This window comes from Gopherus evgoodei, chromosome 1 (genome assembly GCF_007399415.2).
Source record: "Gopherus evgoodei ecotype Sinaloan lineage chromosome 1, rGopEvg1_v1.p, whole genome shotgun sequence".
Taxonomy (NCBI): Eukaryota; Metazoa; Chordata; order Testudines; family Testudinidae; genus Gopherus; species Gopherus evgoodei.
The window spans coordinates 296,056,332-296,078,188 of NC_044322.1; the positions used below are offsets into that span (position 1 = coordinate 296,056,332).

The 21,857-nt window shown below is 41.1% G+C and overlaps 1 protein-coding gene across 1 annotated transcript; it reads left to right on the top strand.

Moving 5' to 3' along the window:
• The first annotated feature begins 200 nt into the window (after positions 1-200).
• CCDC107 (coiled-coil domain containing 107) lies at positions 201-21,020 on the top strand. Its single transcript, XM_030548705.1, has 6 exons — positions 201-463; positions 9,007-9,212; positions 14,696-14,765; positions 17,712-17,802; positions 19,296-19,405; positions 19,901-21,020. Exons 1-6 carry the CDS (start codon positions 301-303, stop codon positions 20,191-20,193), a joined length of 933 nt encoding a protein of 310 aa, XP_030404565.1. The 5' UTR covers positions 201-300; the 3' UTR covers positions 20,194-21,020.
• Positions 21,021-21,857: the final 837 nt, after the last annotated feature.

Here is a 21,857-nt window from a genome sequence, read left to right on the forward strand (position 1 = left end):
TATTTTCTCTGTTTTGCAGTGAGGGAGCGGGACTCCCCGTCTCTATTATCCCACGACAGGGTTTAGGGACAGTCACGACTGCAGCGCTGTCTGAACCAGGACAGATCCCGCCGCTAGCCGAGGAGAAGCTGGAGCCCGCAGGGGGCGATACCGACAGGGGAGGAGGAGCCGCAGCTCTGCTGGAGCCGCCTCTCATCCCGGGCTCCGTGGCAGCTCCTCGGCGGGTCCGACTCCTTCTTCCTCCTGCAGGGACAACAGGCCAGGGCTTCGCATCGGGATCCGGGCGCGTTCGGCTAAGCCATGGCGGTCTCCGCGCTGCAGCAGGGCATGGTCTCGGTCGTGCTGCTGCTCTGCCTCTTCGTGGCGGTGCCCAGGCTGTTCGGGGGCGGAGGAGGAGCAGGGAGGGCCTTGCGCGGGGGCAAGGCTGGCCCCGGTCGCTCCGATCCCTATCCGCCCCCCACAGGTACAGAGGCGCCGCCCGATCCTCCCTTCTGTCCCGCAGTGGGGGAGACTAGTGGTGCCGGTGGGCCGGCTTTGGGTAAGGTCTGGTTCCCCCCTCCCCCGCACTTGTTCCCCTGGTTGGAGGAAGGGTGGTGGGAGAAAGGGTTATAGGCCGCGACTTCTCTTATACTACCCACCCCTGCTTGGAGGGTAAGCTTGTGGGTGTGAGAGATGGCGCAGTCTGTGACCCTGCCTGGTCTCTCTGCCCCCCCATCCCCTGTCAGGAGGTGCTGTGGAGGGGGCTGATTCCACAACTTGTTTACGCCATGTCTGACTTAATTTTTTTGGGTAATCTAATTTATGTTGCTATTCAGTCACCACAATTATTAGATCGCTCCTGTGTGTTCAGGCTTGGCTCCTTGTGTTGGTGGTGTGGGTCCTCAGCACCACCAGGAGTGCTTGTACCATTTTTATTGCCATTGTGAGGCGGCTCCTGAAAGCACCTAGTAGTTGATGTAAGCAACTCAGTATTATACTGCTACTTTATTGACCTAATTACATTGACCCTGATTCTAGGCTGCTTGTGGAGGTGATGTTACTAAATTGGTGTAGCAAGGCACTTATATCAGCTGGAGTCAAATTTAAGTGAAGACACTTCCACAGCTAGGTGATGTAAGGCAGCTTGTGTCAACGCAGCCCTACAGTGTAGACTAAGCCTTAGCCTTTGCCTCTCTCTTTGTAAACTTATCTGTAGCCAATAGTTGGAATTGCTTTGTGTTCTCATTTTGTTTACAGAGCTACACATCAGAGGCTAGCTTGAAAAGAATCTTTTGACGGTCAGCTCAGGATAAGTCAAACTATCTAACTTCCTACACTCACACAGTGTTCTGGTGCATAAAATAAACATAACTATTTGCAGTCAACAGAATGAAGTCATGATAAAGGAATCACAAAATAGAGATAATGATATGACACATTTTGTTTCATTTAATAGAGAAGAAGTAAATGGGAGCATTTCCCCTGTCCTAAAAGTGTAGATGATGCTCTCTTCTCAAAAGCTCGGATTTTATTAGGCTAACAAGGTATTGCTTGTAACCACCTGGTGTTCTTATTCCTTTTTTTTTCATTATTTATTCCAAATAATTGGTAAAAACAGGATGCAGGGAAGTGTGAAAAAGCTGAGTGTTACAATCTAAATAAGGAAATCAAATAATGTTGGTTGATGGATAATGTGCTAGTAGTTACTTCTGCAAACAGGCATTGGGGATGATGTTTGTTTAAAACTAATAATCTTTATCTGTGCTGAGATTCTAGCTGTTCACTAAAGCCAAATCCTTGTCTGGTCTAAATTGGTATGGAACGGTGCTAATTTATGCCAGCCAAGGATTCGGCCCTATATTTCTAAAGGCAAGTGGTCCATTTTAATATTTATAAAAAACAACAAAGAGTTCTGTGGGACCTTTATAGACTAACAGATGTATTGGAGCATAAGCTTTCGTGGGTGAATACCCACTTCGTCAGATGCAGATTTTTGTCAGATTTTAATATTTGCAATTAATTAGATCAATTTAACTTTTTGAGACAGACTTATGATTTGATAAGTTGAAGGCAGTTTTAAACCAGAAGATATAACATAAACAGTATATGATTTCGAATAATTCACTGTTGAATATTTGAGAATAAAATGGGCAATTTATGAGCCTCTATATAATGTGTAAATCTTCATGTGCAGTTCAGAATGACCCTAAAGCTTAGGAGTACTTGTGGCACCTTCGAGACTAACACATTTTTTTGAGCAGAAGCTTTCGTGGGCTACAGCCCACTTCATCGGATGCCTGTAGTGGAAAATACAGTAGGAAGATGTTTATATGTACATACAGAGAACATGAAACAATGGATGTTACCATGCACACTATAAGGAGAGTGATCAGTTAAGGTGAGCTATTATCAGCAGGAGAGAAAAAGCACTGTTTGTAGTAGTAATGAAAATGGCCCATTTCTAACAATTTACAAGGAGATATGAGGAACTGAGGGAGGGGGAGAGATAAGCATGTGGAAATAGTTTTACTTTGTGTAATGGCCTATCCACTCCCAGTCTTTATTCAAGCCTAATTTGATGGTGTCCAATTTTCAAATTAATTGCAATTCAGCGGTCTCGTTGGAGCCTGTTTTTGAAGTTCTTTTTTTGTAATATTGTGACTTTTAGGTCTGTAATCAAGTGGCCCGGGAGATTGACGTGTTCTCCAACTGGTTTTTGAATGTTATAATTCTTGACATCTGATTTGTGTCCATTTATTCTTTCACATAGAGACTGTCCGGTTTGGCCAACGTACATGGTAGAGGAGCATTGCTGGCACATGATGGCATATATCACATTGGTAGATGTGCAGGTGAATGAGCCCCTGATGGTGTGGCTGATGTGATTAGGTCCTATGATGGTATCCCCTGAATAGACATATGGACAGATATGGCAACGGGCTTTGTTGCAAGGATAGGTTCCTGGGTTAGTGTTTTTGTTGTGTGTGGTTGCTGGTGAGTATTTGCTTCAGGTTGGGGGGCTGTCTGTAAGCAAGGACTGGCCTGTCTCTCTCAGATCTGTGAGAATGATGGATCGTCCTTCAGCATAGGTTGTAGATCCTTGATGATGCACTGGAGAGGTTTTAGTTGGGGGCTGAAGGTGATGGCTAGTGGCATTCTGTTACTTTCTTCGTTGGGCCTGTCCTATAGAAGGTGACTTCTGGGTACTCTTCTGGCTCTGTCAATCTGTTTCTTCACTTCAGCAAGTTGGTATTGTAGTTGTAAGAACGCTTGATAGAAATCTTGTTGGTGTTTGAGCAAATGCTATAGACAATGGATCAAGTGGTGTGGTCTGGATGAAAGCTGGAGGCATGTAGGTAAGTATAGCGGTCAGTAGGTTTCCGGTATATGGTGGTGTTTATGTGGCCATCATTTATTAGTACTGTATTGTCTAGGAAGTCGATCTCTTGTGTGGGTGCAAGGTACAGCAGGGGGCTGGGGTGCAGCAGGGGACTCAGCAGTGGTTTGGGGTATAGGAGGGGTGTGGCAAGGGGCTTAGGGCAGGGGGTTCGCCTGCAGGAGGAGCTCAGGGGGCAGGCTCTGGCCCAGCACGCACTCCGGAAATCGGCCGGAACATGGGGGAGGAAGGGCACAGGGGTATGTGTTGCTGTTGCTTCAGGCACCGCCCCCAGCATCTCCCACTGGCTGGGAACCATGACCAAAGGGAGCTGCTGGGGGCGGTGCTTGAAGCAACATCAACACAAACCCCTGTGCCTCTCTTCCCCCACTTTCTTTCCGCTTCCCGGAGTGGCGTGGGGGCAGGGCAGGCAGGCTAACTGGTATCAGAGCACCTGAAGGGACTTTGTTAGGATTTTGGCCCTTAGGAGGTTGGTGACTCTTGTTTGTCTGCTTGCAAGGCACCAAAGAGGGTGACCTTGGCTCCTCCCTGGGGCAGTGCTCTCTTCTGCCCCATCGGAAGATACTGACACTGGAACAGTGGCAAATGAATGGGGCCTTTGAGTAGATGTGACCCAGGAGCTTGGGGTGGTATTTCTGGTAATGGGGTCACTAACAGAGAGACTGATGAGATGACTGGCCTGGCTGTGGCCTTCACTTGGTGTCCAAGGAAGTTTCTATTGATCTCCCAAGGAGAAGTAGGTTCATGCAGGCTTCCCCCATTCTTGGAGAATGGAAAAACATATGGAACATTGCTTGGTATATGTCCCTCTCCTAGGCAGAGTAGGCATTGAGAGTGCCCATTGTTAATAGGCATCAAAGCATGGAGGATACATCTTGAATCCTGGAGACCTAGCTTTTGCTATCTCTGTACAGGGGTGGGGAATGGTGTTTAGCCTAAAGAAAACCAACCTGGAAGCCGGTTGGGTTTTTTTAAGCTGGAGCAATTAAATATAAGAGACTAACAACTAACTGATTAATTTAAAAAAAAAACAAACAAAAAAAAACCCATGGGTTCTCCGATCCCTGGCTCCAGCCCAAGCCTGAACATCTACACTGCAGTTTTGTAGCCCTGCAACCTGAGATCCCTAAGCCTGAGTCAGCTGACATAGGCCAGCCAGTGATGTTTTATTGCAGTGTAAATATACCCTGTGTGTCCTTTTGAGGGTGTGAGGACCTCTGGGGCTACAAAGGACACTGCTGGCCAAAAGAATCTGGTTTCTCACATATGGGGCATATGCATACCAAGAATGGAATCCATGTGGGCAATCACTTGAAGAACTTTCTCTTACTAGTATCAGAGGGGTAGCCGTGTTAGTCTGGATCTGTAAAAGCAGCAGAGAATCCTGTGTCACCTTATAGACTAACAGATGTTTTGGAGCATGAGCTTTCGTGGGTGAATACCCACTTCATCAGATGCATGTAGTCTACATGCATCTGATGAAGGGCGTATTCACCCACAAAAGCTCATGCTCCAAAACATGTTAGTCTATAAGGTGCCACAGGATTCTTTGCTGCTTTCTCTTACTAGGTACCTCTGAATCCCTTTTGGAGGTTTGACAGTTACACCTTAATTTGGTCATCATCCATCTGGCCAAGAAGAACTAAAGAACAGAACATCTTTTATAGCTCTTCAACCCTGATAATTAATGTTAGTGGTTTCCACTGAACTTCAAGAGATCCCTGCTGCATCTGAGTATGTTCCATGCCCAATTACTGAAGATGAGTTGGCTGCAGGATGGATAAAAATCAATACTTATTTTTAAAAATGGATTTTTTAAATTTAAATTACATTTTTAAAAAACTATTCAAAATTAAATTTGAGATTGACAACCTATGTTAAGACCTGAACTTATTATAATCTTTAAAACTATTTAAATTAAATTTAAATTATTCAAATTTAAAGAGTCAAACTGCTGAAATGTTGGAAGTCATTGGCTAGGCACCTGGAATCAGAGTTTGCTGAAGTGCTAAAACTACCTTTTGACAGCAGTAGTCTCTTCTTCAGATGTAGAGAGAACACTTCATTTCAGTTTATTCATGTAATTCATTTAAATGACTAATCCATTCAAAATTGAGATGCTGATTGGCAGCTGAAAAAGCAGGAGAGCTTGTTTTTTTCTCTTCCAATCTACGAATAAAATTGGGATGTGATCTACTAGTTTTAAAATCTTGAAGTACATGATGACCAGAAACAATTGGAACTATAGCTAATACTTCCTTTATTTAATAAATGTTAGTTTTAAATGTAAAATATATCTTGATAAACTTTTCTCTTGCCTATCAGTGAATTTAAGATTAGTTTTAGTTAACGAAAAACACAAAACCCCACCATTTTAAAGTTATCTTTAATTCCAATTTCCATCTACATGCAGCTGGAAAAACATCTCAAGCAACATATGAATCATTTAGTAAATAAGATGCCATAATAAAAATAAGAATGTGAATAAATCTCTTAAGCTATATAATTAAATATAGCATTTCCTCCTTGTTAGCAAGAAGTACCACCAAACTTAAAGGCTATATTTAATTACAAATCGATATATTGACCAACCAGTGAGGTTCAACTTTTCATTAGAAGGACTAAAAAGTGCAGATGCAAAATGAGATTAAAATTCTTTATTTAAATAAAGATTTCCAACTTGCTGATTTAAATCATAATCAAAATCAATGAGTTAAATCAAGTCATCCTGTTTGACTGGACGCCAGGATCTGGCCCACAGTTCCTGTGCATTACCTTCTGGAGCCAATGTTTTGGTATAATAACAAAGTAAAATAAACTCATTTCCCTGTGTCAGTTCAGAATATATCCAAACTCTGACCCATACATTAGGTAACACCCTTGCGCATCTTGATGTTTGGCTAGTAAATCATGCTGCCTGTTTTCCCATTGGTTATTTATGCAAAAGAAAGAAGACAGAAGAAAGTGCTTTAACTTGTCTGTGTGTGTTTCAAAGGTCGCAGAAGTCATGGATTCTGGAACAGCTCTGCATCCAGCTGCTTGGGCGGCCCCGCAGCCAGCTGCAGTGGCTGCTGCTGGAGTGGTGTTCTCCCTGCCCTCTCGCTGCCCCCTTCCACTCCCCCTCCCCCATTTAGTCATGGATATTTTTAGTAAAAGCCTCAGACAGATCACTGATCGTGAATTTTTGTTTATTGCCTGTGACTTTCACTAAAAATACCCATGACTAAAGCAGCCTTAGTCATGAGGACTACACAAGATGATTGATCTAAACAAAGTCTAAACTAATAACTACATAAATAACTTTAAAGAAAAAAGGAAATAAGAGATTAAAGTAACTTAAATGTTTTGAAAACAAACAAATCTGGAAATATGTACAAATGGCTATGAATGAGCACAAGTTAAAACAACAAAAATTAAAGACTAACTATTAATGGGCAAAATAACTAGGTGAGGGAAAATATGTATCTTTTTAAAATATTATTGCGTGGTATTTTTTCCATGTCACCTTACCCTTTTTGATTTAAGACTATAAATTCTTGTCATCCATATGTTAGGAAAGAATCTAGTGACTTTTGGACACTATATTAAAAATACTGTGGTTCTATAAAAAGTAGATTTTCTCATTTTGAACACTGATCCATTAATCAGAGCTATGCCAAAAGTTTGATATGAACCTTAACCCCAAAATCTGCCTGGGTCTGAGTTAATACAAATGGCCCAATGAGTTCATTCTGTTGTTCAAATGTGTTTTGCTACCTGCCAATGTTGTCTTAAACTCTTAAGCTCTGTCTGGATATCCATGAACTTGATTGAGGTAGCTGTTTGTTTGTGTTGTCTTCAGTTTGTCTGCATTAGTTGGAGTAGCTTTTGTGATATCTTTTAATATGGCTACCCAGCTCTACTTCATGTTCCAAGGAACAATTGGATATGTAAAATTTGATCAAATTTCAGATGCTGCAAACTGATTAAATATAACAGAACTTGAAGGGTTGTAGAGAACCACTCCACTGAAGAGCTGATATTAATCTTAATTATAATTCCAGTTCATCATTAGAGGTCTGAACGTTTTTTGGTGAGGCTTTGGAATTTTAAGATCATTCTGAAAACCTCTAAATCATTCTCACATTAGACATTTTATTCTAGATTTGCAAAATGTCGTGGTTTGGGGTCTTTTCCCTGCATCTAAGTTCATATTTTCACTTCTTGACTTAAAAAAAAAAAATCCGTATCAAAACCTCTCTTCCACATAAAGAAATCTATTTTAGTAATCTTCTTCTTTGACTGTGACAAAATTGCAATGTCTATTTTTGTTTAAGGCTTGAATTCCACTTGTTGTGCATGCACTGGACACTGCTATCTTGATCTAAGATAATACCAGGGAGTGTGTTTTTTAAAGTACATTATCACCTGCTTGTGAAGTGGTGTTGAATGAAACAAGGCTCACATCTCTGGAAAATTTAAGGCACGTTCAATAGGCAGCAAAATATGGCCATAGGCTAGCAACTATTGGCAGAAATAGTAAGCTTACTGTGATTCACATGAGAACTGGCTGTAATTATGTTCTTCATTATTCTCACTAGAAATCCTCAGCTGTGTTGGTGTTCTGAAGCATATTAGAAGTTGTAGTTCAAGTGCCACCTCACGGTTAAGAATGCATTTGTTACTTATTTCTGGTGCAGGGGGAAAGAACACTCTAGTCTGAAACTTCATGCTTATTTTTGTCTTAAGGGTATATATTTGTTAGCCATGTAAAGGTTGCTAAAATTTCATTTGCCATTTTCTAGATCATATTGGTATGTTTGGAGGCAGATTTTTCATGCTTCAATACTATTCTTGCTCTCCTCAATTCAAATTTCAAAGATACTAATTTTTGAAACTTCAGACTCCTTGTTGATTCAATCATCAGTAGGACATGTTAATTAGACATAGTTTAGAAATAGTTAAGTGTTTGGAAAATGTGTACTGCACATGTGTAATATTATACTTTTTTTCCACTAAATATTTAACTCTACTGAGGTATGACACTCTTACACGTGTAAGAGCATTCATAATAGCACTGAACGTAGAGCTGAAACCTGTATTTTACATATGCTAATCTGGTTATTTCAGTGAATGTCTCTTGCTAAAACAGGGAAACATTAAATTTCTGTTTCTAAAGGTAGATAATACTGAAATCAAAGCTCTTATTATGGAAAAATTACTGAAAGTTTGATGCTGCTAATAAAAAGCAGTTCCAGTAGGTTTGAGTTCAATGCCAGAATGCTATTTGTATTTTGATTTTAATGCCAGTGTACTATTGGTTTTATCTAACTTAACTGCAGTTTGCAATTACTTTGCTAGATTATTTCCATTAGTAAGAAAGAAATCGCCTGGTAACTTGTACTGTTTTATTTAGTAGCTTTTGAGGAAAGAGTATCTTACTTTGAGAATTTTTTAAATATACCCCTTACTGTGCATATGTGAAAGGGTGGTCTATTGTAACCTTGTATGCAGTTTGTTCTGTAAGAGCTTTCAGTTGACACAATATTAAAGAAATGGTGAATCTACAAGGAGGAAAATCTTGGAACAGTCTCATTTTGAATTAACTACAAGGCTAAATGTTTTTTCTTTTAAAATATTTCATTTTGCAGGTGCCTCTGAGAGAGTTCATCAGTCTCATCTGAATTCAGGAAGTTCTCAAAGTAAAACATACCAAAGCTTTCAACAGATGAGGAATGTAATGGAAAAGGACAGGAAGAGTGAGAGAACTCGAGGCAGTGGCAAAGACTTAGCATTTACCCTCATGCCCTTGTATGCTATTGGTGTGGGGGTGTTTGCAGCATACAAATTCCTAAAGGTAAATTTTAAATATCTTAACCATAGAGAGATGGTAAAGACCTAACAGGTCGTTTGTTTCTCCCCTGTGTCTATGCAGATTGTTCTTTAAAATGCACCTATTTTGGGTTTTTGTCCAGTGTTGTTTCAAAGATGAGCTGTAAAGTAAACACTGTGCTGTTTACTGCTTCTTTTTTGGTGTATGGAGACTTTCTAACTCTCCTTTTTTCCTCTTGTCTTTTACATTTCAAATCTAAGATCCTAACTTCCCACTCTGGGTCTCGGACAAGACATTGGCGATTCAGCCTCATACAATAGTGCTATTCATAACCTAAACAGCGGCTCAGTCTCTCTCTCTCTTCCCATGTAGAAACATGTCCCCCTGCAGATTCTCTTTGTTTCCCTGCAGAAAAATGGTTTCTGTGGGGAAGCAAAGAGAAGCTGCACCAGTGCTTGCACACTCCTCCCTGGCAGTGTGGGCACATCTGCCAAGGTACTTGGAGCAGCTCGGGGAGAGATAAATCTCGCTGTGGGAGGGAAAGGTGTGTATGTGTGTCTGTCTGTCTGTGGATGAGTTGGCTGCACAGGGACATTAGTCCCAGCTGGGCAGGGGAGGGAGGAGGAGGACAATGATGGAGATTGAGTTCCGCCTCCCCCATATGGAGCAACTAGGGTTGGGTCCCCCTGGTTGCAGGAAGCTCTGCATGGCAGTAAGGGATCTGGATGCAGGGGGTGAGACTTGGTGGGTAGGGAGTTCTGCATGTGGGAGAGTGAGGCTTGGTGGGGGATTTGGGTGTGTGGGGTGAGTCTAGATGTGTGGGGGTTGGTCAGACAGGGGGAGCAGCTCCCTGTACAGTGAGCCATCCCCCCACTTCTTAGCCGCATTGTTCTTCCTCCATGAGGGGAGGGGTCCTGTATGGGGAGCTGTTCCACATGTCTACCCAACCCCTGTGCTCCTGGTCCAGCCTATGCACCCAGCCCCCCTGCATCGGGAGCCCCCCATTGAGCCTCTCCTGAACTACCACCCTGCCAACCCTCACCCCCTGCATCAGAAGCCCACCCAGTCTGACTTCCCTGCACCCAGAACCCCCTACCCCAGCATCCAGACCACCCTCCCCGCACTGAGCCCTAACCATCTTCACTTGTACTCTCCTGCACCCAGAACCCCTCAATGAGTCCCTGTGCATACAGATCGCCTCTGCACCTGAATCTCCCACAGAGCTGCCTGCTTCTGAATTGCACCTGGTACTCTTGAGGGAATTCTGCACCTAAAATTAAAAATTCTGTGCCTAAAAACTTTAATTTCTGCAAAATTCTGACATTTTATTTCTCAAAATAACACAGTAACAATATAATCACACCATTTTCAGTTATTTTGGTAATTTATTTCAAAATACTTGTCAGAAAATAATTGAAAATGGTGTGATTATGTTGTTGTTGTTGTTGTTTTGACAAATAAAATAGGTAGAATTTTTTTTTTTTTGGTGCAAAATTTTTCTCAGGAGTAAATCTACCTGCCCTGTCTTAGGACATGTCAGAAGGGTCTAAAGGTACCAAATTGATGTAACGAGGTACCTTCTAGAGCATGCTAGCAGCATTGTATAGACACACCCTGAAATCTTTAGCAATAAGAGAAGTCTAGATTTTTTTTTTTATCCCAACAGTTATGCTGCAACAGTGGGGAATTTTTGTTTAAAAAACATAACACCATATCTATTTTTAGTGCTGAAAGAGAAGTAGTAGTCCAGTTTTCTAGCGAAGTGAGGTCCTGATATTTATTTGCATTGTGGTAGCTATTAAGGTCTCTAGTCCTAGAACTGGACAACAGCATTCTGGGCACTATACAAACACATAATAAAATAACAGACTCAGCTTTTCTGAGGTGATTACAGTCTAAATGAGACCAGAGACTACAGGTGGGTACAACAAGCAGGGGACATAAGGTAGTAAGTCAAAACTGGTCAGCATGAAAAGTAGTTGTCACATTACACCAGCTGCCTGACTGCTGTGGAAGTTTCTTTTGTGGGCATCATGACAGAGGAGAGTTTTAAGGAGGCTGATCAGTTGGTCTTGTGGGTGTTTATGGGGAATCTCCTCCCATGCATAAGGAGCAATATGGAAGAGAGCGTGAAGGTGCTTGTTTGTAACCCATTTGTTAAATTTACAAAGACTAGTGTCATTTCAGCAGCATCCACTTTGGCAGTTGACATCTTCATGTCTATAGGAGATAATGGAGGACAGGCCTCGAAAGTACTTCTGGGGAATTCTGCGCCACTGCACACATGCAGAATTAATGTCCCCCACAGATATTTTTTTTTTCTCTGCAGAAAATAGATTCTGCTGGAGAGGTGATTCAGTTACACCTTTTACCCACCAGGGGCTGCTGTGATGCCAGAACAGAGGGCAGTTGGCTCAGGGGCTGAAGCAGCCAGCTGCATATAGGGAGAAGGGGAGACACTTTATTCCTCATAGTGCCCCACCAACAGGGCCAGGTGAGGAGACACAGGATATTGGGGGGGATGGACAGAGTGGGGCACACAAGGCGGCTGTGGGTCACATAGACTGGGGTTCTGAAGGGCAGGAGGACAGACTGGGGTGGGGGCACAGGAGTAGTGGGTTGACAGCATTGAGCCAAGATCTGAATGGGAGTGGGAGTGCAGGGTGATTGGGGGGGGGGGGACTTGTTTGCTGTGAGGAGAGGGAGGAATGCAAAGGGGGCTGACATAGTCAAAGCAGTGAGCCATGAAAACTATTTTTACAGCAATATAAGCAGAGCAGACTGCATTTCTCAAAGCTGGAAAAGAAGAAGTAGTGGTAATTGAGACTCAGGATGAGGGCCTATGCTACAAGAGACTTAACTGTATGGTTGGAGAGAGAAGGTCATTGCTAGAGGTTGCTTATCCCATATAAAAAGAAAAACCTTCCCCCCAACGCAATTTGCCTTTTAAATGCCCCAGATATATTTGAGTTTTCCCCAAGAAAAATGGTGGAAGCCCTAGGTATAGATAGGGCTTCCACCATTTTTCTTGGAGAATTCCAGGGCCCGAAAGGCCTGATCAAGAACATTTTCCTGATATTCAGCATACGTTTTTTAAATAATGTTATCACGCCCAATGAGATTTCTCTCTACCACTGTATATGCTGGCATTCTTCAGCATCCTTGGTGTTTATACTGTTCGCATTCTTGGAGATTGTCATCACTTAGCTAAACATTGAGCTTTATTAACATAATTCAGTTGAGGCATTTAGCATACATTGATATGTTCAGAAACTTGAGTCTTAATTGTCTTGCATAATTATATGGTCTAGGACAGGGATCAGCAACCTATGGCACGCGTGCCAAAGGCGGCAACGAGCTGATTTTTAGTGGCACTCTGCTGCCGGCCTGGCTTTCATCTGTAAATGGCTTTCCATTTTTTGCAGTGTGCTGTGCAATCTTGTAACTTCCTTCTGTAGCTTTGGCTGTAACACCTTGTCTAATTTCAGTTGCTGATGACTTATGACATGCAGGAGACCAGGCTAAATAAGCTGGTGGTCCTGTCCAGCCCTGGACTCTCTGGCTTATCTGGCCCCCATCATTGCAGTAGCTGAGCAATTTGCTGTTTTTAAGACACTTACCCTCCCAGCAGTCATGCAGGGCAGGGCAGTTATTCCCATTGTACAGAGGGAAAACTAAGGCACAAAGGAGACATCCACACTGTGATAAAAAACTCGCTGCATCAAGTCTCAGCCTAAATCTGCTGACTCAGGCTTGCAGGGCTAAAATTAGCAATGTAGATGGTGCGAGACCCTTTCTGGGATCTCAGAGCCTAAACATCTATAGCACTCTTTTCAGCCCCGCGAGCCAGAGTCAGCTGCTGCCTGTTTATTGCAGCACAGACATATCCAAACAGGCTGAGTGACTGGCCCAAGGTCGCACAGGAAGCCTGTAGCAGAGGAAGGCAGGGGTGGTGAGTTGTGTGGACCTGTGGTGCCTGGGCTCCAGGAATATTCAGGGCCTAGCTCCACCAATATTCGGAGAGTTAGCAACTGATCACTCGGAAGCCTATGTGCAGCTTAAAGTATCCAAATATGTGCCAGACATTGGAAAACTCAGCAAGGAAAGCAAGGCCAAGGATCACACTAAATTGATAAGATCTGCATTTTAATTTTAAATGAAGCTTCTTAAACATTTAAAAAAACTTATTTACTTTACACACAACTATAGTTTAGTTGTATAATATAGACTTGTAGAGAGAGCTTCTAAAAACATTAAAACATATTACTGGCACGCAAAACCTTAAATTAGAGTGAATAAATGAAGACTTGGCATGGCACTTCTGAAAGGTTGCCAACCCCTGGTCTAGGAGGTTACATTTCTGAAGGTTTTTGTGGTTAAATATAAATTCCTATGAAGGAAGGCTGAAGGAATTGGGTTTGTTTAGTTTTGAAAAGAGAAGACTGAGAGGGGACATGATAGCAGTTTTCAGGTATCTAAAAGGGTGTCGTCAGGAGGAGGGAGAAAACTTGTTCACCTTAGCCTCCAATGATAGAACAAGAAGCAATGGGCTTAAACTGCAGCAAGGGAGATTTAGGTTGGACATTAGGAAAAAGTTCCTAACTGTCAGGGTAATTAAACACTGGAATAGATTGCCTAGGGAAGTTGTGGAATCTCCATCTCTGGAGATATTTAAGAGTAGGTTAGATAAATGTCTATTAGGGATGGTCTAGACAGTATTTGATCCTGCCATGAGGGCAGGGGACTGGACTCGATGACCTCTCAAGGTCCCTTCCAGTCCTAGAGTCTATGAGTCTATGAAGGTGTTAATATGTCTGCTAAAACAAATTCCTCTTAATAGCAAATTCCCCAATTCAACAGCCTTATAGCAATTTTCATGCATTGTTCATATAGTGACATGAGAAATTCTGTAAAATGTTTTGACTAAAATGTGGCACCTAGTTTAAGGTGGCACTGTAGATCAGTTTGTTTTTTTTTCCTATGTGCTTACAATGACATATTTGAGGTAGAAGTCAAAATATTGTACATGGATGAACTTATGTAAGATCCTGAACATAGTTTTATATACACAGCTTTGTTTTCCTTGGCTTGTTTTCTGGTAGCCTTGCAATAAATTGTCTGATTCGGAAGTGGGTACTTCTGGTGAGATTATATGAAACAAATAAAATTTTGTTTTATATAATGTATCTGCTGAAAGCAGCGGGACACCTGCTATACTAGCAAAACTAGAGTGATTTGGATAAACATTTTATGGATATTGTTTCACAAATGTTAAAATATCACTTTTGGCAAAAAGCTTTGGATAGTTTCAGTGAGAGCTTTGCTGCATTTGACTTTAGTTTGAGGAGTGGGAGGGGGGATCAAGGGTGAATGAAAATATCACAAAGTAAATAGTAGCTGAAACTTTTAGAAACCTTATTTAAGCATCTAAATGTTTTATCTTCTAAAACACATATTAAGCTGTTCTATTGTCTTAAGTATAACTTCACTTTTTTTTTCCTTTTAAGATGAAATCTCAAGAAGGAAGTTCTTCCAAGAAAGAGAAAAATACAGAAGAAGATAAAGCAAAAGAAACAGGCAAGGCATCAGTTCAGAACATGCATCATTGCAAACTGCTTAGTTTTTCCTTCTTAAAAAACAAAACAAAAACCATATACATTCATTGGTATGTTGCAGAACAAAATCCAATCCCTTAGTTTATTAAAATGCTTTGAAGAACATTAGCAAGACTATTAATTTAAAATTAGATGTTTGGGTATGTGATAGGCGTAGAGCAATGCTCAGTAGTGGCAAACTTAGAATCCTAGAAATGTGGGGCTGGAAGGGACTCGAAGCAGCTGTCTAGCCCACTCACTGTGCTGAGGCAGCACCAAGTATACCTAGATCATACTGGCAGATGCTTGTCCAGCCTGTTCCTAAAAGCCTCCAATGATAGGGATTTCAGTCTTCCTTGGAAGCCTAGTCCAGAGCTTACTATCCTTTTTAGTGACATTGTTTTTCTTAATATCCAACCTAAATCTCCGTTGCTGCAGATTAAACAATTTACTTCTTGTCCTGCCTTGAGTGGACATGGAGAACAATTTCATCAGTGTCCTCTTTATAACAGCCCTTAATATATTTGAAGACTGAAGTCCCCCCCCCCCAAGCTTTCTTTTCTCAAGACTAAATATGTCCTGTTGTTTAACTTTCCTTATAGCTCTGGTTTTCTAAACTTCTTCTTATCCTTCTTGTTGCTTTCCCCAGACTCTATCTTGTCCACATATTTCTTAGTGTGGTGCCCATACGGGACACAATATTTTAGCTGAGGCCTACCATTGCTAACTAGAGTGGGACAATTACCTCCTGTGTTACATACAACACTTCTTAATACATCCCAGAATTATATTAGACTTTCTTGAAACTGATTCACATTGTTGGCTCATATTCAATTTATGATCTACTGTAACGCTAGGCAGTAGTATTGCAGAAAAGGATAAGGGCAAGTTATTTCCCATTTTGTGTTCACACATTTGATTTTTCCTTCCAAAGTGCAGTACTGTGTTAATGTCTTTATTGAATTTCATCTTGTTGATTCCAGACCAATTCTTCAATTTTGTTTTTAATTCTAATCCTGTCCTTCAAAACGTTTGACATCAAGATGGGAGGGGTTTCATCCTCAGACTTTACAAGGATGTTCTCCACTTTATTCGAAGTCATTAATGAAAATATTGAATTGTAATAGACCCAGGACTGACCCCTGAGGGACTCCATTAGATACACCCTCCCAGTTTGACAGTGAACTGTTAATAAACTACTGTTTGAGAATGGTCTTTCAACCAGCTGTGCATCCCTCTATAGTAATTTTTTCTAGACTACATTTCCTTAGTTTGCTTATTAGACTGTCACGTAGGACTGTCAAAAGCTTTACTAACATCAGGATCTATCACACATACTTCTTCGCCCCAACCAGTGGGCCAATTACCCTATCAAAGAAGGAGCCTGTCAGGATTTATTTTTGATGAATCCATGTGGGCTATTACATGAAACCCTATTATCCTGTAGGCACTTACAAATTGATTGTTTAATAATTTATTCCAGTATTTTTCCAAGTATCAAAGTTAGGCTGACTGGTCTCTAATGTCCTGAGTCCTGTTTGTTCCTCTTTTTAAAGATATGTACTATGTTTGCTGTTTTCCAGGCTTCTGAGACCTTACCCGTCCTCCATGAGTTTCTGAAGATAGCAATCTCAGAACCATTGGAAACTATGTCTAGTTCCTTAGGGTAAACTTTGTCAGACCCTGCCATCTTGAATGCATCTAATTTATCAAATATTCTCTAACTTGTTCCTTCCCTCTTATTGTTAATATTGTGTTAAGCATTTGGTCACAGTTAATCTTTTTATGGAAGACTTAAGCAAAACAAGCATTAAACACTTCAGCTTCTTGATGTCACTATTGTTAGATTTCTTTCTCCCGCTAAACAGCGGACCAATGCTTTCTTTTACTCCTAATATATTTCTGGACCCTATTCATATTGCCTTTTGTTTCTTGCTCAGTGTAACACATTTTGTGTTTTAGCAGTTCTGATTTTTGTCTCTACATGCTTATGCTATTCTTTTGTGTTCATCCTTAACAATTTGCCCATGTTTCCACATTTTTAAATTCCTTTTTTTCCATTTTTCAGGTCATTAAGGAGCTATTTGTGTGCCTTTTACACACAGTCAAAATGCTGAGGGCATGACTTGTTTTTGGTTGGCTCGTTCTGTGAAGCAATGAGGACACACCATACATTTTAGAATAACTTGCTGTAACAGGACACTCTTGGTTGATAAATGCAAAGTCATGCACAACTGGAAAACCTAATCCCAATTGTACATACAAAACAATGGGATCTAAATTAGCTATTGCCACTTAAGAGATCTGGAGTCATTGTGGCTAGTTTTGTGAAAACAAGATCCACTCAATGCAAAGTAGCAGTCAAAAAGCTAACAATGTTAGGAATAATTAGGAAAAGGATAGATAAGAAGACATTAAATGTCATCATACCACTATATAAATCCATGGTATGCCCATACCTTGAATACCGCGTACAGATGTGGTCACCCCATCTCAAAGATATATTAGAATTGGAAAAAGTACAGAAAAAGGCAACAAAAATGATTAGGCCTATGGAACAACTTCCATACGAGGAGAAATTAATAAGACTGACTGTTCAGACTGGAAAAGAGGTGATGAAGGGTGAATAGGATAGAGGTCTATAAAATCATGACTGGTGTGCAGAAAGTCATTAGTCAATTTATTTCCCCCTCATTTGTCTGATAACTGGAATTTACTTTTTCTGAACTCCAGTTTCTCCTTTTTTTGGTAGGGTAGTGCCAAGAGCTGAGCAACTTTTACACACAGTCACTCCAAAGTTTTACAGAGAAGGGGTTACTTTATTTCTTTTTGATAATGTCTACCTAACCAAAAACATAATTTGGCTTTTATTTCTTTGCTGCCATTCTGCAGTGCAAACACATGTCTAATACACTGTCTTCTCTTTTAGAACATCAGCTTTTGGAACTGGAGCAGCATCTAGCACAGACAGAGAAAATTTTAAATTCTTTATTGACTCAGTTAGACCCACTGTCAAACTGGTGAGTAATTTCAGGATAAGAAATACAGGTTATGCCTTAAATAAAGTTATACTAATTGACCCCAACTTTTTAGGGAGTTACAAATATCTCAAAAGATCATCTTATTTATGAGGTGAAAGGTACCAAGAAACTTTGTTTGTAATGTAGCATTTGTATGCTGTACAGACAGTAGCCAACACTGCAGATTTAAACAGGCATTACTACAGACAGCTCACTTGTTGACATACAGATGTAAGCAGCATAGTAATGGGATGATAATACTGCAAAGTGGTATTTTTCATATTTTTTCACATTCAAAACACCCCATGTAAAACATGGTCACCGATTTTGCTTTAGTTCTTTAGAAACAATACTATTACCTTAAGTACTTAAAGTAAAATTCCTGGTTTCTCAAATGATTTTTAATAAAGATTATCTTCAAAATTATGGGAAGCCCAGTTGTAGAAAAACTGATCTTAACTGAAACTTCATACAGATTCTGAGGAAGGAGAAATAAGTATAGTTTTTAGTGAAATCTCTTCTAAATACACTGTAAACCTAAATAGCATTTGAAATTCTTTGCTGGGGATGGATGGCTCATGAATGTTAACATAATAGGGAGTTTCTTCCCCTTCCAGATCATGGGTAGTGACCAAAAGTAACTACCATTTGACAGCTACCATATTTGGCCTTTATGAACTTATCTTATTTGGTTTAGGTGGCCATGAATGTATATCATAGGGACTGATTATAATTTCTGATACATTGGTAGTCTCAGTAGAAAATTAGAGAATAGCTAACAAGAGCTACTTATACTTCTAGAAAAGTACCTTCCCTGAAGTAGGGTTGAGGCTCACTAATTGGGAGTGTTGTAAATCAGCAATAAAGAGTGCTCAGTTCACACACAAATAGGGACTGTGTGTTGATTTGACACCTTTCATGAAAACTACATTATTAAATTAAAACAAATGTATTACCTCGGTGCTGTTCTTGAACTTAATAACTTTCACTACATTATTACATTTAATAGGTTGAAACGCCTTATTAAATCAGAAAATTAAATGACAAACTTGCAACTGGTTAATACTCTAACAGCAATCTCTTCAAAACAAAACATCTTGATAACAACATACTCTTTTATCTAAGCTGTAATGTTCTCTTTCTGAGGTCTTATTTAGACATTGTCTAGAATAGCTTTCATTGTTAATTCCATTTTTCAGTGGGCACATCAACTGGAACGCCCATCAGAAAAATTCAGTAATGAAATCAGCCAGTAGCCATATTTCAGTTTTTTGCTTTTTTTCCTCAATCTTCAGAGGAAATGTAGTGATGGTTGCCAACAAGTTTTAAAACTGGTTTTAGTCACTCATTCAACCATGATAGTAGTAATTCATCTGGAAAAAATAGTTTGATCTGTTCTGGAGTCAGAATAATATTTTTGGTGCAATTTTGACAAGTATTCATTTCCAGTTGTAGCTCAGGTGAACCTTCAGCTTCTTGTCTCTTCATTTCAGTGTTAATGCTTTGGCTTGTGAACAGAAAGATGAAATAATGACACAGCTCCAGTCCATTAGACAGCTGATGAAGGAAAGTGGATTGGATAAATCAGAAGTGAAACCAAAAGGTACTTGTAGTTTTCAGTCAATGTTGTAGACCCTTATTATAGTAAATCAGTGTTTAGCTTACTTAAGTTGTATAGAATTGAATGCTCAGTTCATACATCCTGGATGCAATATGGTTCTTACTTCCAGACTGGTGGATATTATCAGATGGTATTTTAAAATCTTATTTTTTGCCACTAGCTGTCTATAAAAGTAGCAGCTCACTTCTTACATGACGGGTACCTAGTTACAAATTGAGATGTTGGATCTTTAGAGATGGGAGCACAGCTCAATCCTACCAGAATACACTGCTGCATTTAGAGCCAGAAGTCCTCTGCTGCTTTATTAGTGAGATTGGAATTGACTGAATGCATCGTGAGCTCTCAACCTCAGTAGGCTGCTAATGCATTAGTCAGACTTCTTGGAGGTATTAAAACTGAAACTTCTAAAAATGACTTCTGAAACGGAGAACCCTATCACTAATCTTAAGTCTTCATTTTCTTTTTTTGTAAACTAAGATGTTAATCACACATATAATGAGAAACTTGAAGATCTCATTCAGTCATTTGGCAAACACACTCAGGAAAAAGCAGATGACAGTGAAGATCATAGTATTGAAGATCTGCTTGAAGATACTGCTGGTTGTTCCAGAAAGGAAGAGCATGAACTATGTGACTGTGAATTCACACTTAATCAGCTGATTGAGCCAAAGGTGATAGAAGTTCAAGAAATAATAAATAGAGAGATACTGGATCCAGAAGAGACTGAATTAAGGAGGCGTAATAAATATGAATTAAATATGCATATATAAAATGTTCAGAATTAAAGAATTGTTGCACATAACATTGTATGCACTTTTAAAATATACTGTCACTGCTATATGCTTTAAAAGTAGAGGTGAAATCTTGCCCCACTGAAGTCAATGGAGTTCTGCAATTGACTTCAGTGGGTGGCAGGCTTTAACCCAGAATGTTTACACAGACAGTTCTATTTATTTTTCCTATAGAAAATATTTCTGTACTATCTGTATATTATACACTGAAATTACACATGGTGCTTCACTAAAGCATCAGGATTTCTTAATACAATATTTGTTTTTCATACCTAATTAAAACTAAGAGGAATGGATATAACTCAGTGATTATTTTAAATATAGAAATCACAGAGTAATTTAAATGTCTTTTTCTGGAGTTGCACATGCAAACTGAAGAAAGTGTACTGCTGGGGGGATTCTGGTGCCTGCAGAAAATAGCTCCCTTGTAGAATTCCTGTGCTTCCCTACAGGGGAGCAAAGGGAAGCCACGCAGGACAAGGGGGGGGTGACCATGGGTTCAGTTTTGGGCAGGGGGGGATTTCCCCCTCCAAACAGAGGTGACATGGGGTGAGGGAGGCACAGAGATTGTGCCACTGCCCCCCCTCATTTCTGCAAGCGCACAGATACCCAGCTGAAGGAGGCTGCCTTCCGCTCTGCTGCCTCTGCAGCTGAACACCACCTCCTGGGTCCTCGTGCTGATCGTACTCCCCTTCAGGGTGCTGGGAGCTTTTCCTGTTTCCTGTGCAACATGAGTGCCTGCAGTGGGCCTGGGTAAGCAGGGGTGAGGGAAGAGGCAGTGGAAGGAAGGGGGTGGACTAGAACGGGGAGGGGAATGTGGGAGTGAGGGGAGAGGGATAGAGGAATCATGGGGGGACGAAGGAGTCTGGCATGCAGTGTACCCTTGGCGGCAGCAGCAGGGGCTCCCCTGTTTAAGCAGGCCCATCGAACCTTCACCCTGACAAACCCTACTGCCATACACCTGGACCCCTCTGAGCCCACCCCACCCCACTGATCCCCAACCTGCTGCACCTGGATCCTCACCCCATCAAGCCCCACTCCTCCAGAACCTGGACCCCCCACACCCAGACCTCCCTGCTCCAACCACCTTCACCTGGATCCCCTGCTGAATCCCATTGCCCCTGCACCTAAAACCCCCCAATGAGCCCTGTGCCTCCAGATCTCCCACTGAGCTGCCCGCACCCAGATTGGGGTGAGAGGTTTCTGTGTGGGGCATACCTGGATCCCCCACACACCAAGCCCCTCCACGCTTGGATCTTGCTGGGCTGAGCCTGCCCACCCATACTTGGTGCAGAGGGGCAGGGCCCCAGAGTGTTTGTGGGGCGGGTTCAGTCCTTGCACTGTGCAAGGGTCAGGTGCAGTCTCACAGCCGAGTCCCTATACAGGGGGCTTCAGGGTGCTCTCCCACCTCAATGCAGTCAGTGGCCTATGCTCCCCACTGCCATGCTGGAGCCATATTTATTTATTGACAAATAACATTTGCAGAATTTAAAAATACTGTGCATAGAATTTTTAGTTTTTTGGTGCAGAATTCCCTCAGGAGTAAAAATAGCTATTCTGTGCGTACTGAGAGGAACTCAAACCAGTTCTGACTGTATTCCTGTACTTTAACAGTTCCTGGAGGCATACTATCATATTCTCTT